Raw genomic sequence first — 25,796 nt, 5'->3', positions numbered from 1 at the left:
ACGATGACATTTGCTGCTAAATAGATGTGCCCTACTAATAGCCATGTTTTAAAACTTAAATGTGCAGTTTATTGGAGAAAAGCAATAAAAGAAAATCTATGCAGAATAATCTAATCTATAAACTCGCAGTGCATCCACATCTATAACAATTATTTGCCTGCTTAAAAAGCAGCATGACACCAAAGTCCACGAGTAAACTGCTGAATCTATTTTACATGTAACCTTTCATTGTAAAACTGTTCCAACACATAAAATGTCAAACCTCATGCCATCTCGTAAAAAAGTAGGCCAGCTAAGGAAACATGGTCTACAATGCTGCGCAGAAATATTTATAACCCTTGAAGTTTTTCCACATTGTCACATTACAGCCGCAAAGTTTATGATATAGCAACAAAAAGTACTCCATGATTGTAAAGTTAATGGAAACAATTCTTTACAAAGAAAAGCCAGGAAGTGTGGCACCTTTTTGTGTTCAACCCCCATTTTATGCAATTGTTCATACTTGTTTTATTTGTTAATATATATGTATTTTTAATCTTTAGATTCTGTATTGGACTACACATTTCCATCAAAGATTTTGATTCTTTATTCTGACAGCTGCCTTTTGTCAAAAAGCAGCCAAAAGACCCAGGTTAACTCAGGAGGAGCTGCAGAGATTAATAGCTCAGGTGGGAAAATATCTCAGCTATTACTCATGGCAATGAAACCAGGGGAAATTTTTTAAAGCTTGCCTGCAAAACACAAATATGCGAAAGTAACACGACATTGCACATAACCTTGAACACACAATCCCCATTGTAAAAACATGGTGATGGCAGGATAATGCTGTGGAGATGCATTTCTTCAGCAGGGACAGGGAAACTGGAAACCAGTTGGACTTGAACTTTAAAGTAGGTCACCGGCCCTAAATCTACAGCCAGAGTTAAAATGAATTGAATTCATGAGTAAAAATGTCCCAGTCAAAGTCCTGACTTACATCCAATAAGTCAATATCAAATCAGGTGAAGACTAATGATCACACACTATCCATTTAATCCAGCGTACTTTGAGCTATTTTGCAAAAATGAGTAAAAACTTCAGTCATCGCATGTGCAAGCCATGCAAGGACTTGTGGTCTGAACACAGATCAATATTTTTGGATTTTTATATGTGAAATCTTCGCAACTTTGCATTTCTTTGCGGTATTTGTCAAACCAAACCCAAATAAAACGGTTGTATCGTGAGAAAAAGTGAAACACTTCAAGCGATATAAATATTTTTGGCACAGCATCTGAGCAAAGACAAGACGCAAACCTGCAAAGCGTACAACAGAGATTGTAAACATCAAGTCAAATAAAGTGACTACAATTTACACTTTTAAACCTGTGTTTATTTATTTTTTTATATAGAAATTATGTTCATGTTTTACATAACTTTGTAGTTACAAATCATAAGAAAGAAAGAACATTAACACAGTTAGCATCTCAAAGCGTCTTCCAGACATTCAGGAGCTCAGATCTCAGTAAAACGTTAAGCATCTGGATACTTTATAGGTGTTTTGTGCTGCTTGCTGCTCAGTAAAGAGTGAACAGAGCTTCAACAGTAGCTCGATAAGTGGTGTTCATTCGTCTCCATCATGTACCTATGTGCTAGTGAGGAACGTCAGAGAAAAAATAAAGACACTCTTTCTAGTGCAGAGAATTTATACAAACCTGCTGTGAATTCTCTCCAAACAAAGCACAAGTAGGCTATTCAGGGTTAGAGTGATGTCAGAGTATCCATTTTGTTTTTGTTTTTTTTTCTTATTTCAACTCAGATCCTTCTTCCCTGACTTCCGTTTTATCCTGAGACACCCCACAGTGGGGCGGGGGGAGAGTCGCCTCTAACAACACAAAGTCCCCAAACATGGACATTTAAAGCACAAAACTCCTGCTCAGTCTCTCTTTAAGAAGAAGAAGAAAAAAAAGAAGCCCTGGAATGCTCTCTGCATGAGCTCCCCTTTTGCTTTGTCCTTAAGACTATCAGCACTGTTTATTGTACCACCTGGTGATAAACTTCCAGTCCCGTGATTAGCTTCCCCCGCCAGAGGAGAAAAAAGCAGCTCAGCTCAGTTCCTCTCAATCTGCTCGATGTCGAGCTCTCCTCCCAGCTGGTACATATCCCTCGTCATGCTGCACAGCCCCACCCACAGGGTCTCGCCGTCCTTCCCTCCGGTCGTTCCTGCCATCGTGTTGTCGCCACGGCCGCTGGGGTTCCAGTCGGTGTCGGACGACTCGTTCCCGTTGAGCTCCGGGCCGTCCTCGTTGTCAGACAGGTCATCGGCGTTGGGCCTGAGAGAGAGGGCCGCCGGGCCAGACTTTAACGGGTCGTCGCTTGTGATCCCAGGGCAGCTGAGGCTGTGGAAATTCCGAAGTTTCTGTAGAGAAACAGGGGGGGAAAAAAGAAATCAAAACAACCTTGTAAATATAATTTCTGAATCTGAACAAATTAGTAAAAGTAAATGACTCATTTCTTCTATGAAAAGTCTGCCTGAAATTTTGATATCAAAAGGAAATGACTAATAAAGATTATATTACCAGCATCAAGATTACACTAAGATGAATCAGCAATGATGAATATTAAAGGCAGTTTATACACCACTCCTTAAAAAGCTATTTATACCTTACACCCGCATCTACAGTAAATGACCTAGAATATCATTGAAATGTTAATTTATTTTAGTAATTCAGATCAAGAAGTGAAACTCAAAGGTCCATGACACGCACAATGATGAACCTTATTAAATTAAATTTATATGGATAACTGTTAAGATAAAAAACATTTTTAGAGATATTCATGGCCTCGGCAGTCACTGGGAGTGGGTTAGTTGACAGTTTTCCAACAGTCAGTCAGTAATTCCTCGCTAAAGAAACTGGCTGCTCACAAAGTGCATCATCCAATAATATTAAAGGAGAGTTGAGTGGAACAAGAAATGTGTAGAAAAAGGTGCACAATTTTAAATTGAGACCAATGCAAGAGAAATTCCTAATGTATGTAATGCATACATTATGAATTCTTAGGATAAAGCCCATCAGGGAACAAGGAACCAAAGTATTCTTTTCATATGAAAGTAAATGTTGCATTTACTGACATTTAGTCAGATTTGTATTTAAAAGATGAAATTAATTTGCACCATTACTTCTCGTTATTACTGCTGAGATTATGTGATGAAAGTATGGAACAACAACAGAGCTACTTTTAAAAATGTATGAATAATATATAGTAAAAAAAAAAAAAAAAACCCAGAAAACTTTGAGCATTAATTCAGTTCACATTTCACACTGGTTGAGGCTACAAAGCTGTGATCTGTGTTTCGAGTGCCCACGCAGCAAGTGGCCATGCATCACTCATGTCAGCCTTTTGCCTCCTCTGGCTGGCCTCTCGATGGCCCTGCACAATGCGCACTTAGATCTGGGGAAATCTAGAAGCTTCTTCAGGCGAATACACATGTGCCAGTGGTGCTGCGGGCATGCCCTGCGACAGCTGTGCGTGCCGGAATGAGAAGCCTTTACGACAGAGACTTATCCAATCTGTACGGCTAATATGGAGAAGGCAGGACAGCTGCCTCATGCCTCGCCGGTGTCGGGCCGGGGGGACGAGAGAGAATGGGGCCTCTGTGAATCCCCCACCCATCAGTTGTACGCTTACGTAACCTTTAGAAGGAATGGGACTGTTAATTAAGTTTACGAGGCGTGTGGATGAAGATGGTCAATAGCTTTAGTTGATTTGGGTGGAAAAACCTACAATTTCAAGATTAATAAAAAGTACTTGATTGACCAAACTTGGTGCATGTTCTGTGTTAACTCATAAACACCATCAGTAGTTGGCCATTACATGTTTCTGTAGACAATTAAAAAGTATCACCCGTCTTTTAAAAAGGCATTCCCCTCACAAACTAGTGCAGAGTGAACAGCTGCAAGCGGTGGAAGTGGCACTAGCTGCAACATCCATAAATCTGCACATCTCAGATGAGGCACAGATGTAGCATTAAGTGTAAGCCCCATTCAGAACTGAGGAGTAAAACTCGAGCTGTTATGATCAGATAACTCTGTGCTGAAAGGAACTGCTGGTGGGTGCAGAGCTGTTTAATTTCAACAAGTTTAATCTACTCAGGCCAAACAAAAGGGTTCGCTTTTTATTTCCAAACTCCAAGTTAGAGTTCTCAGGTCATTATCTAACAAAAAATACCAAAGTGAATTTAGTTCAGATATCTTAAAAGTGATTTATCATCATTTAACAGCAGAAAATGAGAAGAACGAGGACCGGGGCAGCTAAAGCTGAAGCTATCATCCATGACCTTCTAGACAGTGATGATCGTTGTAGATCAAAGAGGAATACTGATGTTTTTCTTGGCTCTGGGAAAGCAGGGACATTTGTCCACCATGCCAATTATTGCATTGTTGGATTAGCATGTCAGACTCCAAAGTCAGACCTCTGGATCAAAACATGGGACAGACCTTTGGAAGGGACCCAACAACAACATGGGTCTGAGCAAAACAAAAAAGTCATCAAAGCTACAGATGCTGACCTCAACTCTACAACATCCAGAAAGACGAGATAAATACAGTTCCTTGCAAATGTTCATTCCCCTTTCATCAAATTATAACCACTAGGCTTCAATGTATTTTATTATTTGTTTTTTTTAGTGACAGATTGAAACAGAGTAGTGCATAGTTTTGAAGTTGAAGAAAAATGATACATGGTTTCCAATTTTCTTTTACAAATAGTAAGCATTTGTATTTAGACACATGCACCTTTTGTCTTTCAGTCTGAAGTTAAGCCAGACCAAACGTCTCATCTTTTAGGTCAGCTAGAATTACCAAAATTATTTCTATTTGCTCAATGCCACAATAACGAGAGGAAGAATTTAAGAGGTTTATTCATTAATATCTTCAAAATCAGGAGTTTTCATACAGAGTGATTACTATCCCTTTAAAACAGTAAGAGAAAGCCCACATGATGTCATGGGTTTGGAAGCTTCTGATAGGTTAACTGATACATTTGAGATAACTGAAGTAAACACCTGTAGATTTATGTTAAGGCCACACCTTAAACACTGCTATCTTGTTTGACAGGATAGAGGGGATGTTTTTTATGTGGTGTATGAAATCTTCTGGCTTCAAGAGTACCAGCTCTTATTTCTCAGTTTATTCTACCAGCTTTACTACCACTGCTTTGGTTTGGGATCACTGCTTTAAACTCCTCCACACGTTTCATCCCTGCCCTGCTGTGTTCCTTGGTCTTCATTATGTTGCTTGTTAACTAATGTTCTCTGAGGCTTTTTCACAGAATACCTGGATTAACACTGAGATCAAATTACACAGCTGGACTCTACTTATTAATACGATGGCCAACAACAACAACAAAAAAGACAATCCTCATTTTCTTCCACTTCACTTTTATGCACTACCATGTACTTTTCTATCCCATAAAAGTCCCATGAAATAAATTGTAAAATGTGGTTGTAACTTGACAAAATGTAAAAAACTTCGAGACATGGATACTTTTATATTGCACTGTAGATAAGCTGAATTAACAGATATCCGTCTTATCTTTTTGATAATCTATAACCTTCAGCCACCACCGTTCCACTTCCTGACATTTGTAAAGCTGAGCTCCGCAGCAGGCGATTGGTTTTTCCTCTGGAAAGTTAAACGACGTGTCTGGATGACAGTACGCTCCGGAGACACACATTCAGCAACACTGCAGGCCATCTTTGAATAGTGAGGTGACTTTGAGTCCTGATAAGGTAGATGGAAAAGTCCTACAGCTGGGTGGGGAGTAACCTCAGAGTCTTATCACCACTAAACATGTCTTAGAGTTTCTTAATTTGAAAAGAGAAACTCTTTAGATTTCTGCAGAACTTTTTCAAAATAGTAACAGCTTTCACTTTTTTTTTTCTCTGTGTTGACTGATGTTGTCCTTCCGCACAGAATCAGAGAACAACACATAAACAGTAGAGAAGATCCACAGCTGAAAACAGTGTGAAAACACTTTTGGTCGTCTCGCCTCGGGTTGTTTATCCCTACATTGACCTCGCCTCTGTTTGAAGCTCCTGTGGCGTCTGCTTGCTGTGTCACAACAGTGACACTGCTGAACTCCAAATGACTGTCTCCAAAAAGCCAAGGCCTGCTTTGTGTTTATGAAAATACATTAAACTTTACTCCATGTGAGGGTAGGAAGATGTGACGCCTCCATGGATGTGCAAACTAAAACAGAGAGGTGTGCTGGATAGTGAACCCGTTTTCTATAAGTCTGCTTTGACCCAGCTGTCTTCTCCCACGCAATAAATACAACAGTATTCTCCTCCTTGAATGCGAATGCAAATACACACCCACATAATGGAATGCGACTCTCAACAGGCCTGCATGAATGAATGACTGCTTTCAACGACAATGCAGGCAGACAGACACTTGCGAGGTGTGCCGAGGGAGACCGCCGCGACCTTTACCAAAAGTGTTTGTTTTCACGCCATGACAAGCAAAAAAAGAAAAAAAAATTACGTTTGTGAGTGCAACACGTAAACGCTACAGAGGCTGGAGGACATGGACTAAATCTCACAGGTCATTTAGTCCATGTTTGGATCACAAAATGTAGAATTTATCCAATAGATGTCTGTAGAATTTACATCTGGTAGATGTTACAAAGACTAAGTACAATTATTATTATTATTATTATTTTTTACAGAAAATATAATTTGCACTGTTAAGCCCCCTTTATGCAGAAACCAACAAATAAAACGTACATGTTCAGAAATCCATCTGTGTGACATTTAATTTGTTAAATTTGTTTTTAGAATCAGTTATTTTTTTTGTCTGAGTTCACTGTTTCCCCCTTTATCTTTTAAACGTTTTTCTCAGTCTCCAAACCAACATCACTTTTTTCCATTTGGCCTTTGTTTTCCTTTATCTCTTACCTAATATGTAGCATTTTATGTTGTCCATTATAAATAATGGACAACATAAAATGCATTATAAATAATGACGAACTGACTGAAAACAGGAAATTCTTCCACATATTTTCCTACTTTATGATCTGCTCTCCAAACACTAACCTGAGTCATCTTTGCCAGATCCAGGGAAGGCCTCTGTTTCTGAGAGTCTGCCGGCCGCCTGCGTTTCACACCGATCTTTTTGTCGTTTAAGACACACGGCTGGGAGCGACTCCGGGCAAGGCCACCTTCTCCACCGCGGCGCTCAAGTTCTGGAGTGGAGTCTGGCGAGCTCGCCGGTGAGGGTTCCTCCGCCTCAGGGAGGCAGATTTGTTCATGGGAGAGGTAGAGGGACTGGGCAGACGGATCAGAGGAGTTGGGAGTTGGGCCAGAGAAAGCGGAAGGCCTGGGCGACAGCTGGGGGAAGCAGAGCTGCTCCTGGCCGTCGGAGCGGGCGGGAAGGCTGAAGCTGGAGCTGCGCTGCATAGCCGGGAAGCAGAGTTGCGAGTTCCCGAGGCCGCTGCGCTGAACGCTGCCCCCGCTGTGGCACCTCCTCTTCTCCACCGAAGTCCACACCCGGGACCCTTGAGGGCGCCAGGTGGAGCGGCAGCTGCTCAGCTCGTCAGAGCAGGACAGGGACCGGCACTGGCGCTTGCTGGGGGGCGCGGTGGAGTGCGAGGCATCGGTCAGACTCAGGTCCTGCAGCAGACTGGAGATGGTGCTGGAGGTGGAGCCCACGTCCCAGCCCCAGTGGGCAGAAGTTCTGTGCACGTCGGGCAGGACGTCCCACAGGCTCTCCAGGCTGGTTCCGACCGGCCGCTGCTGCAAGGCGCAGCTGGTCCCCACCTCACGCCATCGGCTCGTCTCTGTAACAAACAGCGGTGGCGGCCTTTTCAAAATGCTCAACACAAGACAGCAGATGTTCAGAGCAAGCTTGTTAATAGTATCTCCAATAAGAATGGGCCCCTTACTGGTATCGGAGTAAAACAGACGAAACACTCAAATTTTCCAAATAGGTTGCAAAGCATGCATGTCAAACTCAAGACCAAAATCAGGCCAGCCATAGTTTTTAATATGGCCCTCCGACTACCACATTAAAAAAAACTTATATCAATGTGAAAAGATGTTTAATATTATTTAACTTTAAGAAGTACTCATCAAATACACAGACACTAATTGACTTTTTTTTGGCACAACTTTCCTTTGAGGACATTCCTGATCTTGATTTTGTCCAAAATGAAAATGAGTTTGACCTCCCTGCTGTAAGGTTTAAAGTACTATAAATCTAAGTTGGTTTTGTTGTTTGCTTTTGTTTGCGGTTGCTCACAGATGAATCTCACATGGTTTGTTGTAGAGGCTTTGTTAACTGGCTTGAAATAGTAGTGGAAAATTGACACTATGCAGTAAAATTCAGCCCCCAAGCCGTGACGGTTGTATTACTATTGATGAAAAGCCCACGCTCGGTCTGTATTGATCGTTTTGTTCAATAGTGACAGAAGCATTGTGGTTTGAGGGGTGAATTTCTTACTCCATAGGGACAATTTTCCACTAGGATTGGAAAGAAAGTACATTATTACTATCCTGATAGTCCAAACTGCTGCTGTTTGTTACTATATGTCCCAAGGTTGTGCAGACATAAGTGACGTCAAACTTCTGCTTCAGGATTGTTTCCGAGTTCATAGCACTCGCTGCTTTGTGTTATATTCACTACAAACACACCCTGCCTTGTCCCTCAGGCAGTGCTCCAGTCGCCTTGCTGACTGGAAAAAGGAAGCTCAACGTCCAGCTGGCTCAATGCACTGGAGTCGGAGTAAATATATACATCACAAACATTCTGATGACCGAGTTGTTGCAAGAAGCACAGGAAACTAAGTCACCTCCCAAATGATGTTTGTCTTTTCTTTTGAATAAAGGTAACCAACATGAGTTGGTGAGTCAGCAGCTAAACACAGCAACTATCCATTCATAGTATTCAGGACATTTGTTCCTCTCTCGAGATAAACGTCACTGATAATCAAAACAAGAAGCAACAACAAGGCCTGTGGGAAGTGTTATCATAGTTAGTCCAAGAATATCAGACATTTTTGTCTCATGAAAAAAGTGGGAAAAATCAGGTTTACTGTGTTTAGGTGTGAGGAGATTTCCACAAAGATAAACTTACTAACATGAACTCACTTGAATACATTCTTGTACCTGAAAACCACCTGCCAGGCATGTTTCACATGAATCCATACGGCCTTAAACCAACTGTAGCCGAGTCAGCCTCCATTTCTTAAACCCATGAGACACTTCCAGGTCTTTGCAAGCTACAGAGCAGCATTTAAACCACTTTGTGCGTCAAATAACATTGTGAGCAAAGTTCAGCTTTGGAAAATGGATAAAGCATATTGAATCAACTACATCCTAAAGACTTGATCTGGACATTCTGGCCTTTTAATCACGATTATTAAGGATGGTGGGGGGTTGAAATAATTTAGAATGAATGCTCTAACTTAAATCAGCAGCTAGATGTTTGAACTTGCAGTAAAACAGCACAGTGATGGCAAACAAGCAAACTGGTTAGAGGATGGATAAAGCTGACTAATGTTTAGCTTCTGCAACTTTAACCAGATAAAAATATGTAGAAAGTTAACTTAAAAGTTAGAACTGTACCAAAAAACCTTAATTTAAATGAAGTCCACAATTTATAGTCATATATCCAGTCAGGAATACATCAGAAACTTGATGACTTTATAAAAAAAAAAGAGCTGGACCTTGCAAAAGGATGCTAAAGATATATTAGTGGGAGTTTAAGGATATATTTGAGCATGTACATCTATTTTTTTCTGCATAACTAATTTAAATGTTTTTTCTAGACTGTAATGATGTTGTTTGTTGCATAATTATTCCACTCTGAAAAAAACAGCTGAGATAAATACTCAGAAGCTAGTAACTCACAATACACATTACCAAAGCGTGTAAAGTTACGAGCACATCTGCATATCGATCAAATGAGATAAGGAAAGCTTACCCATGAGTCCACAAGAAAAAAGTGCTGCTCCCTGGCTCATGGTCTGTGCCTGGAAGTGTTAGAAATCAGAACATGATTCTCTGTCTGCTCATTAAAACACCACAAAAATAAAAGGAATGTGGAATTGTAGAGGTAGTAGTTAATAATTTCAATAAAACTGAAGAAAATGGTGAACAAAAGTTCGGCCACGGAGTTACGATGACTTCATTTCATGAGACTGAGGGCAATCTCAGTCCACATAAGTGGGGGAATTTTCTTCCTGCTGGCAGAGCTTCAAGTTGCAAGGATGCAGAACAAAAAATTAGTCAGAGTTGGTCAGCCTCGTGTAAAAAAATACTCCACTGTCATTCCAAGAGAAATCCTGGTTAATGCTACCAGCTTTTATGATGCAATCATCTGTAATTGTAGCATAAATGTCGTGCATTTATAATCATAAAAAGCATTCACATTGTTTCTCTGATGTCATGTCCTGTGAGTCACTCAGGCAGCCGTTAAATATTCTGCCTGAGAGTTAAGTTTCAGCTTTGTTTTAAGAGAAATAGGTGGTTTTAATTCAAAGCAGCACCTTGTGCTCTCCTTTGAAGAGCATACGTCACACAAACATGAAGTGACACATTTCACACACAAGGAACTGCTTACGTAATCTGAAAACATCCTCTCACCGTGCCCAAGTCCGTACGTTTTGTTGTTACATCGTCACCGCCCTTTTTTTCCACTGTTTTCTTGTAAATGATCACCATCACAACACGCATCCCTGTCCACAGCTGGTCCAGTAAAGGCCATTCATGCTGAGGGCCATCTCTTCAGGCTTGGTGCTATTAGTCGGCTGGAATGTGTTTCACAACTCGGCCCAAACCTGAGAGGACACAGAGAGATGAGAGAGGGATTAGAATTCAGAGCATTTTTAACATTTTATCGACCATATAAAAGCTGCGAATGGAGAAGAAGGGATCCCCGACCTGGAGGCTCTGAAATGCATCATTAAATGCAAAAGAAACCCCTAATATCCCAAAAGGAATTATCTGAGAATCGCTTTGGTGTCCAATGTTGACTGGAACAACAGGAAGATGGATGGACACATGGGTGGATTTATTTTTTTTTTTAAATAACTCAAATAAAAACTCTGTAAATCTGGAATATTATCAAAATATTGCAGATTTTCTACTACAGCCTCTACACTAAACATTTCAATAGCAGCACAAACCAAACTAACCTGAAACCCAAAGCCCCTCACAGACATTTAACCTTAAAGAGTGGCCTTCCATGCACAGATAAATTTTTAATACTGAAACACCCAAGCTCCATTTCTCTCTCTCTCTCACACACACACACCCCCCCACACACGGATTCCATTTCTGCTGTTCCAACACGTGCATCCTGTTCAATATCTACATATGTGGAAGATAATGGGAATTCAAGTTTTTCTGAGGCTGAACTCCCAGAACACACTTTATTTGTCTCCTCCGCCATCATGCGTTTTCACTTCCGCATGGCCTCCTCAAGAAAGCCACATTAAGTGGAACTCCACCTTTTTAGATTTGTGCGAGTTTCCTTAAAAGTGTCCCACTCTGGAGCCCGCAGAGGAGTTGTGTAATTGACTCCTTGGGGGCCGGCCAGGAATAGCTGACCTTGCGGTTATCAAAACAGGCCTCCTCGTATTAACGCTGCTCCATGATTACACTAAAACTGCTGATTGCCCCCCCCTGTCAGATGTAAATCTATATAATGGTCGCAGAGGATCTCGCTACCACAGCGATCGGTTACACGCGAGGCCACGTCAGGTAGAGCAATCATAGAACAAAGAGGACACGAGATGGCCGTATGACGCCCTAAAAGTCACTGTAGGAAACCAGCAAACAAACAAAAACAGAAGAGGCACGAGCAGAAAGGTCTGCTGCTGCGGGGTGTGGAGTGGAGTGCAACAGTGTCACAAGACCATGCAGGAGCACACCAAAGGTGCTGTTTGAATTCAGCGAATGACTTCCATCACTAACACTTATCACCCTGAGATGACAGAACAAGAGAGAGGTTCTGATGAAAAGACACTCACAACACTCACTGAGCTCTTTGGGTTTATCTGGTGACAGAAAGGAGCAGAGCTTTGGGATGAATAATGTGCGTGGTGTGGCCATCAACTACAGAGATCTGCGAGATGGCTGCGACTAACGCTACGGAAGGGGAAACAGTTGTTTACGCATCTAAATGACCCAGAGACAGACACAGCGACCAACACGAAGTCCTCCCGACCGATGACTCCCAGGGTTATTCGACATTCTTCATGCTCCCATCGTAAACACCACCAATACATTCAGTTAGAGAAAATTGCAACAATTAAATAATCTTTTTCTCTCTTTTTCCTTCGCCTATCCCTATAAATCTGAACTGAGTACTTCAAGTGGGTGAGGTTTATAACATAATGATAAACATTCCTCTGCTGCATGACACAAGTGGAACACACAATTATAAAAGCCTAACCTAGCCCCGCAGCCCTGGAAAACCACACAAGCTTGTCTTGGATTTTGAATAAAAACAGAAGATGCAAAATGCTAGGAATAAAAAAATAATAATAAAAAGGAAGAGAGTGAGACTGCTTTTTCTTGGATAGACAAAACCTGGAGAGCGAACGTGAGATCAGGCATGGGCCAATATCAGTCCCATGGAATGATAACTTGAGATCCATAGATCACTCTTTACCTATAATGTAGATTTCTGGTTTTATATAACATCTGGTTTGCCAAATGTGATTGATTCCTTTTTTTTTATACTTTTCCCAAAAGGATAAATATATTTGCAGCTGGCTTCTTTGAAATCAGTAAGTTTAACAATTAAAGGTTTTCCATTATGCCAGTCGTATGATTCACATTTGAGGTGCAAAAATTCTTAATGGGATCCTATAAAAAGTGCTAGGATGACTTGAGGGTAGACATACCAAGCACTGCCCTTCCGCCAAATGCTGCTGCGCACTAATAACAAGTGTAGACTGGCTACCTGAGCAGACAGCCCAGCTAATTCACATGTTCTGTGCAATAATTATAAAAACTAGTTTTTGCATAAAAATAAGTAAATACACTGATGGATGTTAGGAAACAAGGGTAGTTTTTCAAAGCCTAATTTAAAATTTTCTCATTTCTTGAAACTTACCATGAGAATCTCCTACCAGCCCCTGCTTGGCACACCTTCATCCATTACCATGCCCAGAGCTGCATCTTACAAATTGCCAAATTCAGCAACAAAAATGTCTGTCCTTCTCCAATTGTGATGCAAAACCTGAAAGCACCTCTCTTAGCGACATCGCCTTTTATCTGGAATTGGTGGGAGTCTCTACACTTCTGGCATCCGATAACTGTTTTATCTTTAGCCACCATGACAACTGAGAAAGTCTAATCGCTGAGCACAATGCAACAGAACATTTCACTTCCCATCAAAGACAGACTGACAAACTGACTTCCAACACATCTTTCTGCAATGCTGTCTGGCGTCTGTCCTGAAAGGCAATGACGATGCTGTCTTGGATGAGCAGATGTTGCCCTTCTTCCTTTGTGGTCACCAAAACTTTTCAACCATGGCCGCTTTGGTTTGTCAGCGACATCAAGCAATCGTGCTGCAAAAGTGAGATACGACATGAGGAAACCACAGAGCTTATTTGGTCAACTCAACGCAAGGGGGCTTTTTGTCAAATGTTCTTCAACTGCATTGTATTGCATTTTAATTAGGATCTCAATCCCACTTTGTGACTGAATTGCATTGTAAGTGTATTGATTTAAAACTTTTTAAAATATAAATGGATATGAATTGGATCTCTTTGTCTTGAGACAGCATGTGTTTATTTGCTCTAGATTTAACTAAATTTCATAAAGACCACACAAAGCAATCTAAACAAAGACCCCAACAGCAGCGTCTGCTGTTTGAGCAGCTTTTCCATACATTGCCTAGACTGTAATCCCGTGGGTTAGGCCACCATTACATAAGGATTTGTCAGCTTTGTGTCTGACAATTAGAGCTAATACTAATCTGTTTTATAGCACTTGGACAGCTGGTAAAAACAAAAGTGTTTGATATGGCTTCAGCTTATTCAGATTTATTACTCTGAAGGATTGCCACTTAGAAATGTAATCTTTAATTATTTTTTTTCTAAGATGCTAAATTTAAAAAAAAAGAACAAAAATCTGTACAAAAGTTTAATGGAGGAGAGGTTTTGATATCCCTAAAGAAATACAAATCAATGGAAAGACAACTGTGGCTGTCTCAACAAAAGGAGAATCTGCCGAGCACCTGAGATGGCCAGCCTTGGCAGGCTAACTGGGGAATTTGTACTGTTCCTTATCTCTACAACCTCTGCAGAAGGAATTCAGGGTAAAAGGGACATTTTCTGCAGACACTATTCCTGAAGGAAACAAAGCAAACAGCTAAACCCCAGAAGAGTAGAAGGTTCCAAATCTATGCCCACCTTTTGAGAATTCAAGTTCATCCCAATGAGTTAAAGTATGACCAAAATCTTGTTTTTTTTATCTCATTCAAAACAAAAATAAAACAAATTACTATTAATTCTGAAGACTACAGCTTACAGCTGATAAAAATTCAGCACTGAATTGAGTTTCTCTAAAACTTGTAATATTTCATAAGACCAAGAAAAAGGATGTTTAACACAGAAATGTTACATCATGACCATGTTATGTCATATGATTACAGAAAACAGACTGCTGACTTGGTAGTTGTCCAGCAGACAAACACTGACTTCCTCCACAGGCAGGATGTTTTTGAGAGAAAGTTGAGTGGAAGAAAAAAAACTTGCACAGCATTTAAGGTGCCTGATATTGAGTGTGAAGTTGCCACACACTGAGTGGTAATTTGGAGAGACTTGACCTCTTGCTTCTGCCCTAGAACTGTTAAATTACCAGTTTGACAGACTACCAACAGAAGCTATTAAAGCAATGTGGGTTTTACCAGCAATTCTAAATGTCATGTCACACTGATGCAGTCATACATACAAAATAAGCCACGTGTTGAATGAACGTTCTGTATTGTACGTACCTTCCAGTAGGCCCACATTTCTATGCAAATCTTTTGGTTCATTGGATATCAAAGCAAGTTGGATTCTATTCAACTTTTTGTGCCACATTTTTTTCTTCCACATAATTTTCCATTATTATGTTAGGATATGGCACTCTGAATAGCCGACTTGTACAGCAATTACCTTTTTGGGATTACCCTACTTGTGGATTGTCTCTGACTGTCTGCTGGACAACTACCATGTCAGCAATTTTTCTCCCTGGTTATGTAGGTCAAAACAAAAAGAATCTAAAAACCTTTATTTTGATGTTTTTGTAATATTGTAATTGTCTCAGAAACTGAACTGGGCATATTCATTAACTGCAAGTAATTAACAGAAGAAAAAAAAGTGTCATATTTGTGTATCTGTGTAGAAACTGAAACTCTGATATGAAATAAATTTGAAATCTAGCCATCTATGTCTGCTTTTTTTTTTTTTTTTTTTTTACACTGCAGCAGCAGATTGCACATCACAGAGAAAACTCCAGGTTTTTGAAACCTGAAACTTCCTTTGTTGGGGTCATTATTTAGCTCCCAGTGAGCAGCAGGTGGTACTTAGTACTGTCGAGGCTGACTGAATGAAAGGAACTTTATGAAACACATTGTAGGGTGCTGGCAAGCACACAGCTGCCCAACACGTTCACAGAAATTAAACCAAGTCATACAGGAGGCTTGCTCCACATTTTTTAAAGCTGTGAGTGAATAGTCAGAAATGAGCATGGCCGGGAGGCTTCAATGGCAGCTATCGGGCTCAGTCGAGGCCCTGGGGTACAGCCAAGGTCTCACAGGCATGCAGCTGCCCACTTACCATAAATACAAAAGCTCAGCATGGCTACGCATGGCAGCCAGGGAGGCCCAGGTTCTTAAAGCTGGCTCGTCGCTTAATTATCTCATACATAATCGCTTGCACTGTATACATTTGTCCAGAACAAGAGCTTTGTTGAGCTCGGTAATCGAGGCTTTGGACAAACTTGTCCAAGTTGGAGAAGAAAGTTGTCCGCTTGAATGCTAAATCTAACAAAGTCTCTTAATTACACAGTGGATAAGGGGACACAACAGCTAATGGTACAAAATAGGAATTGGCAGGAATGGTTAATCAATAGGCTGATAGGCTTATTACATCTATAATCATGTTCTCTACGTCATATATTTGTTAATATAATTTTGATTAATAGACTTGGGGATAAATAATTACTTAATGTAGTATATGTGCAGAATATCATCCTTTTAATCTTTACATAGTTGTGGTGCTCCTACTCCCTTGGGGGTTAAGCAACCAGATATTATCTGCTTAATTAATCAGGGTACCTGCTAGCATAACCAGCCAGAAGTCAGCCCCACTCATAGTGTCGTTTAGTTTAGGAGTCTACTTTTGAGCTAGTTGACCAGCGGACATGCAGCAACAGGTGGGGTGGGGGCAGCTCTGCATTACGCCATGATCCATGACGGGAATTCTGGCGACTTCAGCAAACTTTGGGGCATCTCATTAAAAGGAGCGGAAACTACAGATGCGCCGACAAATGGGCTGGGTATGGGCTTTGATTGGTGTTCGACACTGATGTGTTTCAAGCTCAAATGGTCATTTTATTTATAATAGATAAATAAAAACTAAGAACTTAAAAAAAAATTATTTCATCTTAGATGGGAATAATCTTCAAATCTGGCTTCAAAACTAATACCTGTTAAAGAATCTGTGGCCTGATCTAGCTTGATAACAAATACCATGTCTAAATGTTGTTAAAAATGAATTAAAATATGTTTTAAGATTATGACTAAGTATTTCCAGTGGTACCTAAAAAGGAAAGGTAAATCATCTGCGAGTCTTGATGATTGGCAACCCTCTTATGAGTACAAGTTAAAACGTTCAACAGTTTTTCACACAAACCTGCAGCTAACCTTCCAGCTGGATGGCTCTTGTCACAAGAAAAAATGCCCAGAAAACTGAGCCAGTCCACAAGTGACTGGCACACTCTATTAAAACCCCATTTCTAATGAAAGGGAAATGGGTTTGGCAGAGGAACTGAACTAAACCACAGCAAGAATATGATTTTGAACTTGACAAAATCAGCCAAGCCCTTGTAACTGTAACGTACAAGGGCATGTTTACATGCAGAAAATGTGAAATTCTTCAACAGTGAAACACTTAATTTGATTACAAAGACTTAACAGTCACAACTGCGGCCATGTAGGACACTTCAGTGTTCACGTTTCTCTGTTTTTGTTTATGGTGCCGGGATGGTAAACTGCTGAATCTGTAGGATGTGTGTCAGCCAACCCTGACTTCATTTCTGAGGAGCAAGCCGGCTTTCAAAATGATAAGACAACCACATTCCGCTGCAGTGCCACAGTCTGAAACCAAAAGTCAAAGGACAAATAGTACAGCCATAAAATAAGGTGGTGTCAGTAAGTATTCAGCTGCAATAAAAACTCATTTAAAAAAACCAACCAAACAGCTTGGTTTGAATGTCTTACATAGGAGGAAACCACACTGAAATGATTGTGTCCTTCATAATCAGCATCTGATGCAATAAACTTAATTAACACCTTTCATTAAGGTTTATTAACTAATCATGTGCATGGTTATTATTTTTAAAACACTTTTGAGAAGTTTCTCCAACATATTTCTCACTGTTTAGGTCTTATACAGATAGAGTATAGTAAAAGAGGAGCTGACTTCATTTATAAAAACAATTGTTAAAAGAGGAAATTGTGAGTGCTAAAACAGACAAAACAAAGGGACACAGCTATGGCAGTTCTCATGAGGAAAACTTTAGCTAAGCTAACAGAAACTATTCAGACTCCCCCGAAGACGCTACCACTAGCAATAATAATGGCAATTCTCATAATTTAGGAGTAACATAGCTTCAAAACGAATTATAACATTGTTTGTAGTGTAGCTATAGATGTTACAGTAAGTTTTCTGAGCAATGTTGCTAACATTTGAACAAAATCCCCAACTCACAAGCATCACTGTGATGAGTTCCTCGGATTCCCAACAATTCAGAGCAGCTGTTTAGTTGCTGTCAGCCATGGCGAGTTTCCTTTTCGCAAAAAATAGAAACAACAACAAGGTAGGAAGCGAAGGGAACAGCTCACTTCAGCTGCTCTCTACTAACTACAACACTGCCCCACTACTCTACTGTCCCACAGAACTACACGCTAATGAGCTTGTGACGACTTGCGTGGACGATACCACTCATACAGGGGGAGGGGGGGATGAGGCTTACATTTGATTAAAAACACCTTTAAATCTCATACTTAACGGTCATTGTCTGTATTATTTTCAAAAGTTTAATTTGTTATATTTTCTGAACTGAAGTTTGAGGAACATGAATGGAAAACATTTACTTTGAATTGACTTTTGTTGAGAGAAACACCCCTCCATCCTTTCAGACAGTCGTCTAACCCCCTTGAAGTAATGAAAAGTAACCACAACTTCTGAGTCAGGCAAAATAATAGTGGGATGTCCGTCTCTTTCAGAGATCCTGATCATTCTTCTCAGTCCAAATGCAGGATTAAGCAGATGGATAAGTAATAAGAAGTGAACATATCTATAATAAGTAGCTTTGATTGATTAACAGGGTCAATTCAGCTATATCTTTAAGGAAATTCAATCCTTTTTTTCATATTGCATTTTCACAAATCACAAACTGTGTTGAAAGGTTATTAAATAATTTTTAATCAGGATTAGACTAGTCAATGGCCCACCCATTTTCACACTTTAAATGGGTAAAAATATCTTCACACCAATGCAGTCCCTGCTGAAGAAATTCATCTGCAGTGTCAAAAAAGAGGTGGCTGTACGATGCTGTGGGGATGGTGTTTCCAGTGTTAGTTTTTCTTTCACTTCATAACATGCACTACTTCATGTTGGTCTATCACAGAACCTTGTTAAAATCCAATGAGGTTTGTGGTTGTAATGTGACATTTATGTCTAAAGGTTCTGGATATTTGAATACCATTGCAATGGAAGAATAATAATAACAAGTATCTGACAATTTTGAGCCATAAGATATTGTGGTTTATTGTTATGAATACTTAAGTAAACCTTCACCACCTTCGCCAAAAACCTTCGCCTACTGTTATATGCACAAAAATAGTTGTTTTTTTACAGTAAGTTGAAAACATTTCCAAAGGGGGCATAATGAATTCGCCTAACTGGGCCTCATACGGGTGGCAGACACTATTGTTAATCAAGGAGTAACATCTGCTGTGTTCTTCTAATCTTCTCCAGACTGTCCTGCTCGGTTTTAGACTGTCTGCTTTTATTTTTGCCTGCTTTTTGGGTGACCCAGGATTTGTCTCCTACACAATATCGGATACCAGCATAGAATTAAGTTGTTGGAAGAGTGCACTTCTTTAGTGATCACATACAGAGCAGTATTGGGGACAAAAGTCATAAAATGTAAAGAAATACATGAAAGAAAAGAGGTTTCACATTTTTCATAAATGACTTTAATTTCTTAAGTACATAATCATGTAGTTAAATAAACCTTGAATTAAACATATGAATTAATACATAACCTTTTCTATAATTGGTAAAACTTTTATGTGCGCTGTACATGAATTATTTAAAACTATAAATATGGCTCATCAGGTAGACCCTGACTAGATTGGTTACCTACAAAGTATTTTAACTGACAGTTATTCTTATCCACTGACTGTGATGTGTAAAACTAATGAATAATGTGTGGGGGGGTGTTGTTTTGATCATTTGTCTATTTACCTAAACTACGTATGTTTAATTACATGTAATTTATCACATGAATATATATTGATTACTTAAACATCATAGATAAGAAGCAGATGATTAAATCATGTTTATTCAATCAATTTATGTTTATTTGTACTTGCTGACTACAAGAAATTAGGAGTAGGCTGGGTGTGTTGTTGCTGTGAAAACCATAGGGGGCAGTGTCCACCAAACATGTTACAAGAAAAGAATCAAAAAGTGATCAAAACGTATTATAAAAAATGGATATTGTGACTAATTGCAATAATTTTTAATTGTTTGATTTTTCTTACTTTTCATGGTTTTACTGTTAGTTCCGAGTAAAAAACAATAAAAATAAAATAAAGCAATCTTCCAGAGAGCTCTCTGCATAATGCTGGGTGCCATCTGCGGCTCACACTGACCAGGGACAGATGGCTGAAGAACTCCTGTTACAGGAGCAATCGCTTCTCAACTTTAATGAACAGTTAATCCCCTCTGTGGCTAACAATTCCCATTTTATTACAAGTAGAGGTTGGCATTCATGCAAAGTGTCAAATCAATCCAATAAAACCATATAACTTTCTAAATGTGTGGCAATTAGTTTCTCAGCTGATTAAACAAAAATGAGTTACTATTCATATCCAAAGTATGTGTCATCCCACCTTCACACAAAAACATGCAAACTGTCTGAGAATCTGTTTTGCGAAAACAACCAGATTGATTAAAAGAAAAACACTGACACCATTTGTCAAAATTTAGAAGTGCACAACTTTAAGAACTGTCTTTTAATAGGTTGTTGAAATTTCTTTTACCCAGCGGGGTCCTGTAACTATAGTTGGGACATAAAAAGAACCATATGGCTTTCATGGAGTTCCCATCTAGGTTTCATTGCCTTTCATTCTTCCCACTAATCCTCACCCATTATGTTTATAGCCAAATTTAAGTGAACAGACTCATCTCAGTGGGTTTCAAGGTTTCCCTCTCAGAGGATCCAAACCCAAGTCGCTGGCAAATCATGATTTAATAAAGCTCCTGTGTCTGGAAGAGGGGCAGCTGTTTGCCCAGTGACGGTTCGTGAAGGATCCGGAAACATCCATGGTGGCAAATCAACACCAAGAGTGTGTACCGCCTCTTAAATGTAATTAAATTAATGTGTGAATAATTAACATTTTTTAGATGGGCAGGCGGTAGCTAAATAAAAATACATGTCATACCTTATTTAAATTTTTATTTGTAAAACATTTTGCAAACTACTTATCAAATTCCAACAAATTTACAACTGTGCAATACATTGTTTTGATCAGTCATGTTAAACCCCAATAAAATCATTTGAACTTTACAGATGTAAAACAAAATGTGAAAAATGTAAATGACTGAATAGATTTGCAAAGCGATGCACAAAGGAAGTGTTTTGAGATGTAATTAGAGGAAGCCTCATGTGTGATACCATCTAAGACAAACTGCAGGTTTCTGGAACTTTTCAGTTTGCAGAGCTTCGTCTTCTCAGTCGGTGGAAAATCGATTTATTGAGGTACAGCTGCTTTCAGTTCATATGGCTTGCTTTGATAAACAGAGAACACCCCTTCAAGTATTACATTCATGTTCAAGGACAGCAACCGACACAACATGAAGAGAGCAGCTTTATGATTATTTCATACATTTCTTTTAGCTCCTTTGCATATAACCTCCAGTTTAAGTATTATAACATTATGTATAAAACACGCATGCAATAAGATACGTTTAAAAAAAACACAGAGCGGTCATTAGTGAGCAGACTGCACAGTCTCTCCCTGAGAATCCCTCCGCTAGTTCTCCATGTACGCCTGCACGGACCTCCACAGGGCCCGGATGTTCCCCTCGCCAAAACCCGTCGCCCCTCTGCGCTCAATCAGCTCCAGGAAGAAGGTATCCTCAGCGAAGAGGGGCTTTGAAAACACCTGGAGTAGATATCTGAAAGCATAACCGAAAGGTCAATAGACATTATGAACCACCTTTAATATGACTCTTGCTACTAATCTGCACTCAAACTGACTTTCTATATACATACAGTTAAAATGACATCATTTAAAGTTCAGAATAAAAGTCTTACTTCATATTCTTATTGAACAGTTTAGTGTCAATACCAAAATAAAACAGTTGCTGATGACCTGGTAAAGGTTTTCACTCTTTATCACAACTGGCTGTATGAGAATAAACCAGTAGTTTATTCTCAGTTGTGTCCCACCTTCTGCTTTCGCTGCATCCTGTCTGTGACGATGGAACCTGCTGCAGGTCCGTATCCAGAAGAATGCCGTGCTCCGAAAGCCTCTGGGGATCGAGTCCCGCCTCCTCTATTTCCTGCTGTTTTCCGACCTGCCGGAGCACACGTCACGTGTAAGAAATCACTGGTTTGCAAATCAGTTGGATGGATTTTCAATGCGCCTGTTGCCCACAGTCAATCTAGGTATTAGGGACAAAGATCGAAATGCTCACAGAGAGCGGTGTGGTTCTCCTGACGATGGTTAAGAACGTGTAGAGTGAAGGAGGGAAATGAATTGTAAACCATATCGTTATCTTAATTATATTCCAATTCCAACTTTTTTTTTCTTGTCTATTTGAACTCACTTTTTGTTGTTGCTTCTCCCTAAATTTCCAGGTTTTATTTAAAAATTAAATATCCTCATTGTATGAAAAAATGATTTATTTGCTTTGTCTTATTAGGATATTTTCTAAATTTACTACTTAGTTTTCAGGAAATAGTCTTTTTTTTTATTTGACCATAACTGTATACCGTCATTGAGTACATTAGCTATTTAAAAACAATATTTTATTATTTCATTTACTCATCTGCAAGATCTCCTCTGACAGAAAGTCCTTAATAATAACAATAGGTGGATATTCTGGTAAGAAAATTCTAAATATATTTGAAAATTTAAAAAATAAAATCAAATAAGGCATCCCCAATATTAAAAATGTAAAAACATGTAATAAAACACAGTGCATTCCTCCAACAATCATCTGAATATGTTTTGCTTCACAATCATTCTTCAGTCTGCAGTTATTCTTTTGCTTTTGTAGCAGTGGCCTTTTGTGGATCATTGTAAGCCATAATCATCAGAATTAATAGAGACAAGTGCTTGAAATGTATCATACTGTCAAATAAACTCATTAGGAGTTTCTATTTTTAAAGCAAAATACTCAAATGAACACATGACATGCAAACCAGACTCTGTATATCTGTGTCTCTGTCTGTGTTGTTTTCATGAACAAAGAGCGGCTCTGTCCTGGCCGTGCTGGGCGGTGTGGTGGCCTTGAAGAGACTGATTATGAGCTGAGCTGTGTCAGGAAATCTGCATAGAGAGGCTAAAAAAAGGAGTGAAACTAACTCTGATTTTATTTTCTTTTGAAGAAAAAAAAAGACAGCATTGAATAAACTGACCTTCTGAACTTCCTTCTCTCTTATTGCAATAAGGCGTGTGCAAACCTCTGTGTAGTATGCAGGAGGAGGGGAGAAAAACTGGACTCCAGCTTCAGCCATCGCATGCGCGGTAGAGACAATGTTTTTGGTGTAGAGTGCGACGTGCTGGACGCCTGCCCCTCTGTGCTGCTCCAAGAAGGTGTCCACCTGGTTGCGGCCTAATATACGAGTAGCGATGCACGCAGAAGCTGTGACGTCATGAACTGTAGAATAATCTGAAAGGTCAGCCGGGTTGTTGTACCTTCATGAGGAAGTGATTCTGCGATGACAAACTTGCAGTCGGGTTCTTTTTTGTCAGGGAAGGGAAGAGCGATGCCCGCTTTGCTGCACTTCCAGTACTGCATGGCAGTGAGTCGAAGTCCGACGCCTTCCTGGTTCACAACGAAACCTTCATCTATATCTTCATTGCTACAAAAAACAGAAAAGGGTTGTTCACCTTGGGATAAATTACTTCGTAATGCTTGTTCTAATAACCATTCATTTAAAAATACCTGTGGTGCTTTTTCCATGAGGGATTCATTTTTTGTGGTTGTGGTTTTATGTGGTTTTTGATTTTTTTAAAAAAACACATAGCAAGGTCATGTAGCTCTAGAAAATTATGATTTTGCAGATAAGTAGGAAGTTTTTTGTTATTGTTTTTGGAGACTTTAATTACACAAATCTGCAAAAAGTTGTCTAGTTTGAGTATTAAATGTCAACATTGGCCGCCAAAAAGAAGAGACTTTTTTTTACCTTTTCTTTTTTTCTGTTTTCAATACCAACATATACGATGGATATTACTGTTGAGTAATATCCGTCTCTCACCAGTAAGTGGCACTAAAGGATTCATTACAACTTTGGCCTTATTCAACGCTCAAATCAACAGTGTTCATTACAAAAAAGAGACAAATATTTAAAAAAAAAAAGAAACAACTATAATTAGCATGTAGACAATAGCTTCAGACAGAAGGGATTTTTTTTTTCAAACCATCTCTATTTGTCTATTTGTGTAAGATGGAGCCATCCATCGATCCATCCATTTTCTGTACACCCTTGTCCCTAGTGGGGTCATGAGGGGTGTTTGTGCCCATCTCCAGCGAACGTTTCGGGTGAGAGGCGGGGTAGATCCTGGACAGGTCGCCAGTCTGTCGCAGGGTGTAAGATGGAGAAGGAGCAATCTAATCTTTGAAGAATTTGAAATGTCAAAACTTGTCCAATGTTAAAATCCCAACGTAGCTGAGCATGAACCAAGTTACAGGTTAATAGTGAGCTCTAAGTGCAACTTAAACCAACAAAATGGCATTATTTAACATGTTAACAACATGGCTGCTGTTAACATTAACATTAATAAACAGCCTACGCTACAGCAAGTGAATTGGAAGTAATTTAATATAATATACTTGAATACAGCTGTCATTCTGAGTGTTCGAAACAAAAATTACATTTAAATCCTAAGAACAAAATTTGACTGAGGAATGACATTTTTGATTAAACAGTGTGGCTTGATTGTGCATAACTACACTCTGCCATACGTTATTTTTGCCTTTACTTACCCATCAATGAAAAATCTCTGAAAGCCAAAAAGCTTCCCATACCACCCCATGACCTGGTGGGATGACTTTCTGGGACAGGCATAAGTTATGTGATCAAAATGGGTAACTGGACAAGACAAGTCCTCCTTTTGCAAGCTCGGGTCCTTTTCAGTGATAGTAAACCCAGGCAAAAAGGTCCCTCTGTATTTTGTCTTGTCAATCAACGTGTGGCACACATTTCCCACAACCGATTTAACCACAGAGTAGGTGACGAGACCATTCTCGTCCTCGACTGTCGTGGGAGGCACAAGGAAGTTGCAGCCCAGTTGGCGGAGCACCTTGAACGACCTTTCCACATCTTCCACCTCGAAACACACGTTACTGACAGAGTCCACCGGATGGTGGGTGTGAACATCGTAAAGATACGACGGGTTACTCAGCTTGTGTTTCTCCGAGTGGACTCGGGGAGGATGATCGGAGTGTTCACCGTTTCCACCGTCCTGCGGCCATTCATTCAAACCCACACTGCCCTGAACGGGTCCCTCATTCACAACGAAGACTGACGTTCCCTTCCGGAAAGCCACCTGCCTTGACCTGTCAGTCAGTCTGGTGGCAAACAAATTAAACTTGTATTTTGACACAAGGTCGTGGGCTAATTTCAGCCCGTTTGAAGCTTGAAGCGAAACGTGGTGTAAACGGCGCAAGGGAACTGCCATGTTTCCCCTTTCTCTGACGGGGTGCGCATCATTTGTAAGCCGGGAAGGAAGGTGGCGCGCCGTGTGGACTTGGTTTGCACAGACTCTCAAATGGCGCTATACCACTCAATAATAATAATAATAATAATAATAACAACTGAAAACTAAATTAAAGGGAGTCATATCCACAGTCTGTATTTTTTTTGATGAAGCAAATGCTTAACGAAACACTGTTTAGTTATTATGATTAACACTAATGAATTAATTTAAATGTTGAGATAAATGGGTACACGTTACATGTCATTGTGTCTTTATAAATTGTGCATTATAAAGACACAATTTTCATATTGGTTGTATCTTATTTTGAGTTGAAGATAATTCATGGCTTAATGATTCATATATTATTAAGAC

General features: G+C 39.7%; 2 protein-coding genes across 6 annotated transcripts; both read right to left on the bottom strand.

Annotated features, from left to right (window-relative positions):
- Positions 1-1,347: 1,347 nt before the first annotated feature.
- On the bottom strand, positions 1,348-18,173 carry fam53b (family with sequence similarity 53 member B). 3 transcript variants are annotated; one of them, XM_028029464.1, is made up of 5 exons: positions 17,971-18,173; positions 10,622-10,815; positions 9,960-10,008; positions 7,073-7,815; positions 1,348-2,395 (listed from the first exon to the last, which is right to left on the bottom strand). In XM_028029464.1, exons 2-5 carry the CDS (start codon positions 10,709-10,711, stop codon positions 2,087-2,089), a joined length of 1,191 nt encoding a protein of 396 aa, XP_027885265.1. In that variant the 5' UTR covers positions 10,712-10,815; positions 17,971-18,173; the 3' UTR covers positions 1,348-2,086. The 3 variants fall into 3 exon arrangements, with proteins under 3 accessions (XP_027885265.1, XP_027885266.1, XP_027885267.1); XM_028029465.1 differs by lacking the exon at positions 17,971-18,173 and adding an exon at positions 13,101-13,632; XM_028029466.1 differs by lacking the exon at positions 17,971-18,173 and having other exon boundaries at positions 10,599-10,716.
- Positions 18,174-20,933: 2,760 nt separating this feature from the next.
- Positions 20,934-25,443, bottom strand: hpdl (4-hydroxyphenylpyruvate dioxygenase-like). 3 transcript variants are annotated; one of them, XM_028030263.1, is made up of 5 exons: positions 24,712-25,441; positions 23,421-23,587; positions 23,186-23,337; positions 21,947-22,074; positions 20,934-21,672 (listed from the first exon to the last, which is right to left on the bottom strand). In XM_028030263.1, the coding sequence occupies exons 1-5, from the start codon at positions 25,404-25,406 to the stop codon at positions 21,528-21,530; spliced, it is 1,287 nt and encodes a 428-aa protein (XP_027886064.1). In that variant the 5' UTR covers positions 25,407-25,441; the 3' UTR covers positions 20,934-21,527. The 3 variants fall into 3 exon arrangements, 2 of the variants coding, with proteins under 2 accessions (XP_027886064.1, XP_027886063.1); XR_003597110.1 differs by having other exon boundaries at positions 21,655-21,672; positions 21,947-23,064; positions 23,141-23,337; positions 24,712-25,442; XM_028030262.1 differs by lacking the exon at positions 20,934-21,672 and having other exon boundaries at positions 21,947-23,337; positions 24,712-25,443.
- Positions 25,444-25,796: the final 353 nt, after the last annotated feature.

This window comes from Xiphophorus couchianus, chromosome 10, assembly GCF_001444195.1.
Source record: "Xiphophorus couchianus chromosome 10, X_couchianus-1.0, whole genome shotgun sequence".
Classification (NCBI taxonomy): Eukaryota; Metazoa; Chordata; class Actinopteri; order Cyprinodontiformes; family Poeciliidae; genus Xiphophorus; species Xiphophorus couchianus.
The sequence above is the reverse complement of the archived record's forward strand: the minus strand, read 5'-3'. Positions and strand labels throughout refer to the sequence as shown.

Bases quoted from the DNA above. Each gene is read 5' to 3' on its own strand.
- fam53b (XM_028029464.1), bottom strand. From the start codon at position 10,711: ATGCGTGTTGTGATGGTGATCATTTACAAGAAAACAGTGGAAAAAAAG. The intron at 7,816-9,959 runs GTAAGCTTTCCT...TGTTTGTTACAG, and splicing joins TTTTTCTTGTGGACTCATGG to AGACGAGCCGATGGCGTGAG. The intron at 2,396-7,072 runs GTTAGTGTTTGG...GTTTCTCTACAG, and splicing joins ATCTGGCAAAGATGACTCAG to AAACTTCGGAATTTCCACAG.
- hpdl (XM_028030262.1), bottom strand. From the start codon at position 25,406: ATGGCAGTTCCCTTGCGCCGTTTACACCACGTTTCGCTTCAAGCTTCA. The intron at 23,588-24,711 runs GTAAGTAAAGGC...TGTTTTTTGTAG, and splicing joins CAGAGATTTTTCATTGATGG to CAATGAAGATATAGATGAAG. The intron at 23,338-23,420 runs GTACAACAACCC...CTCGTATATTAG, and splicing joins AGAATCACTTCCTCATGAAG to GCCGCAACCAGGTGGACACC.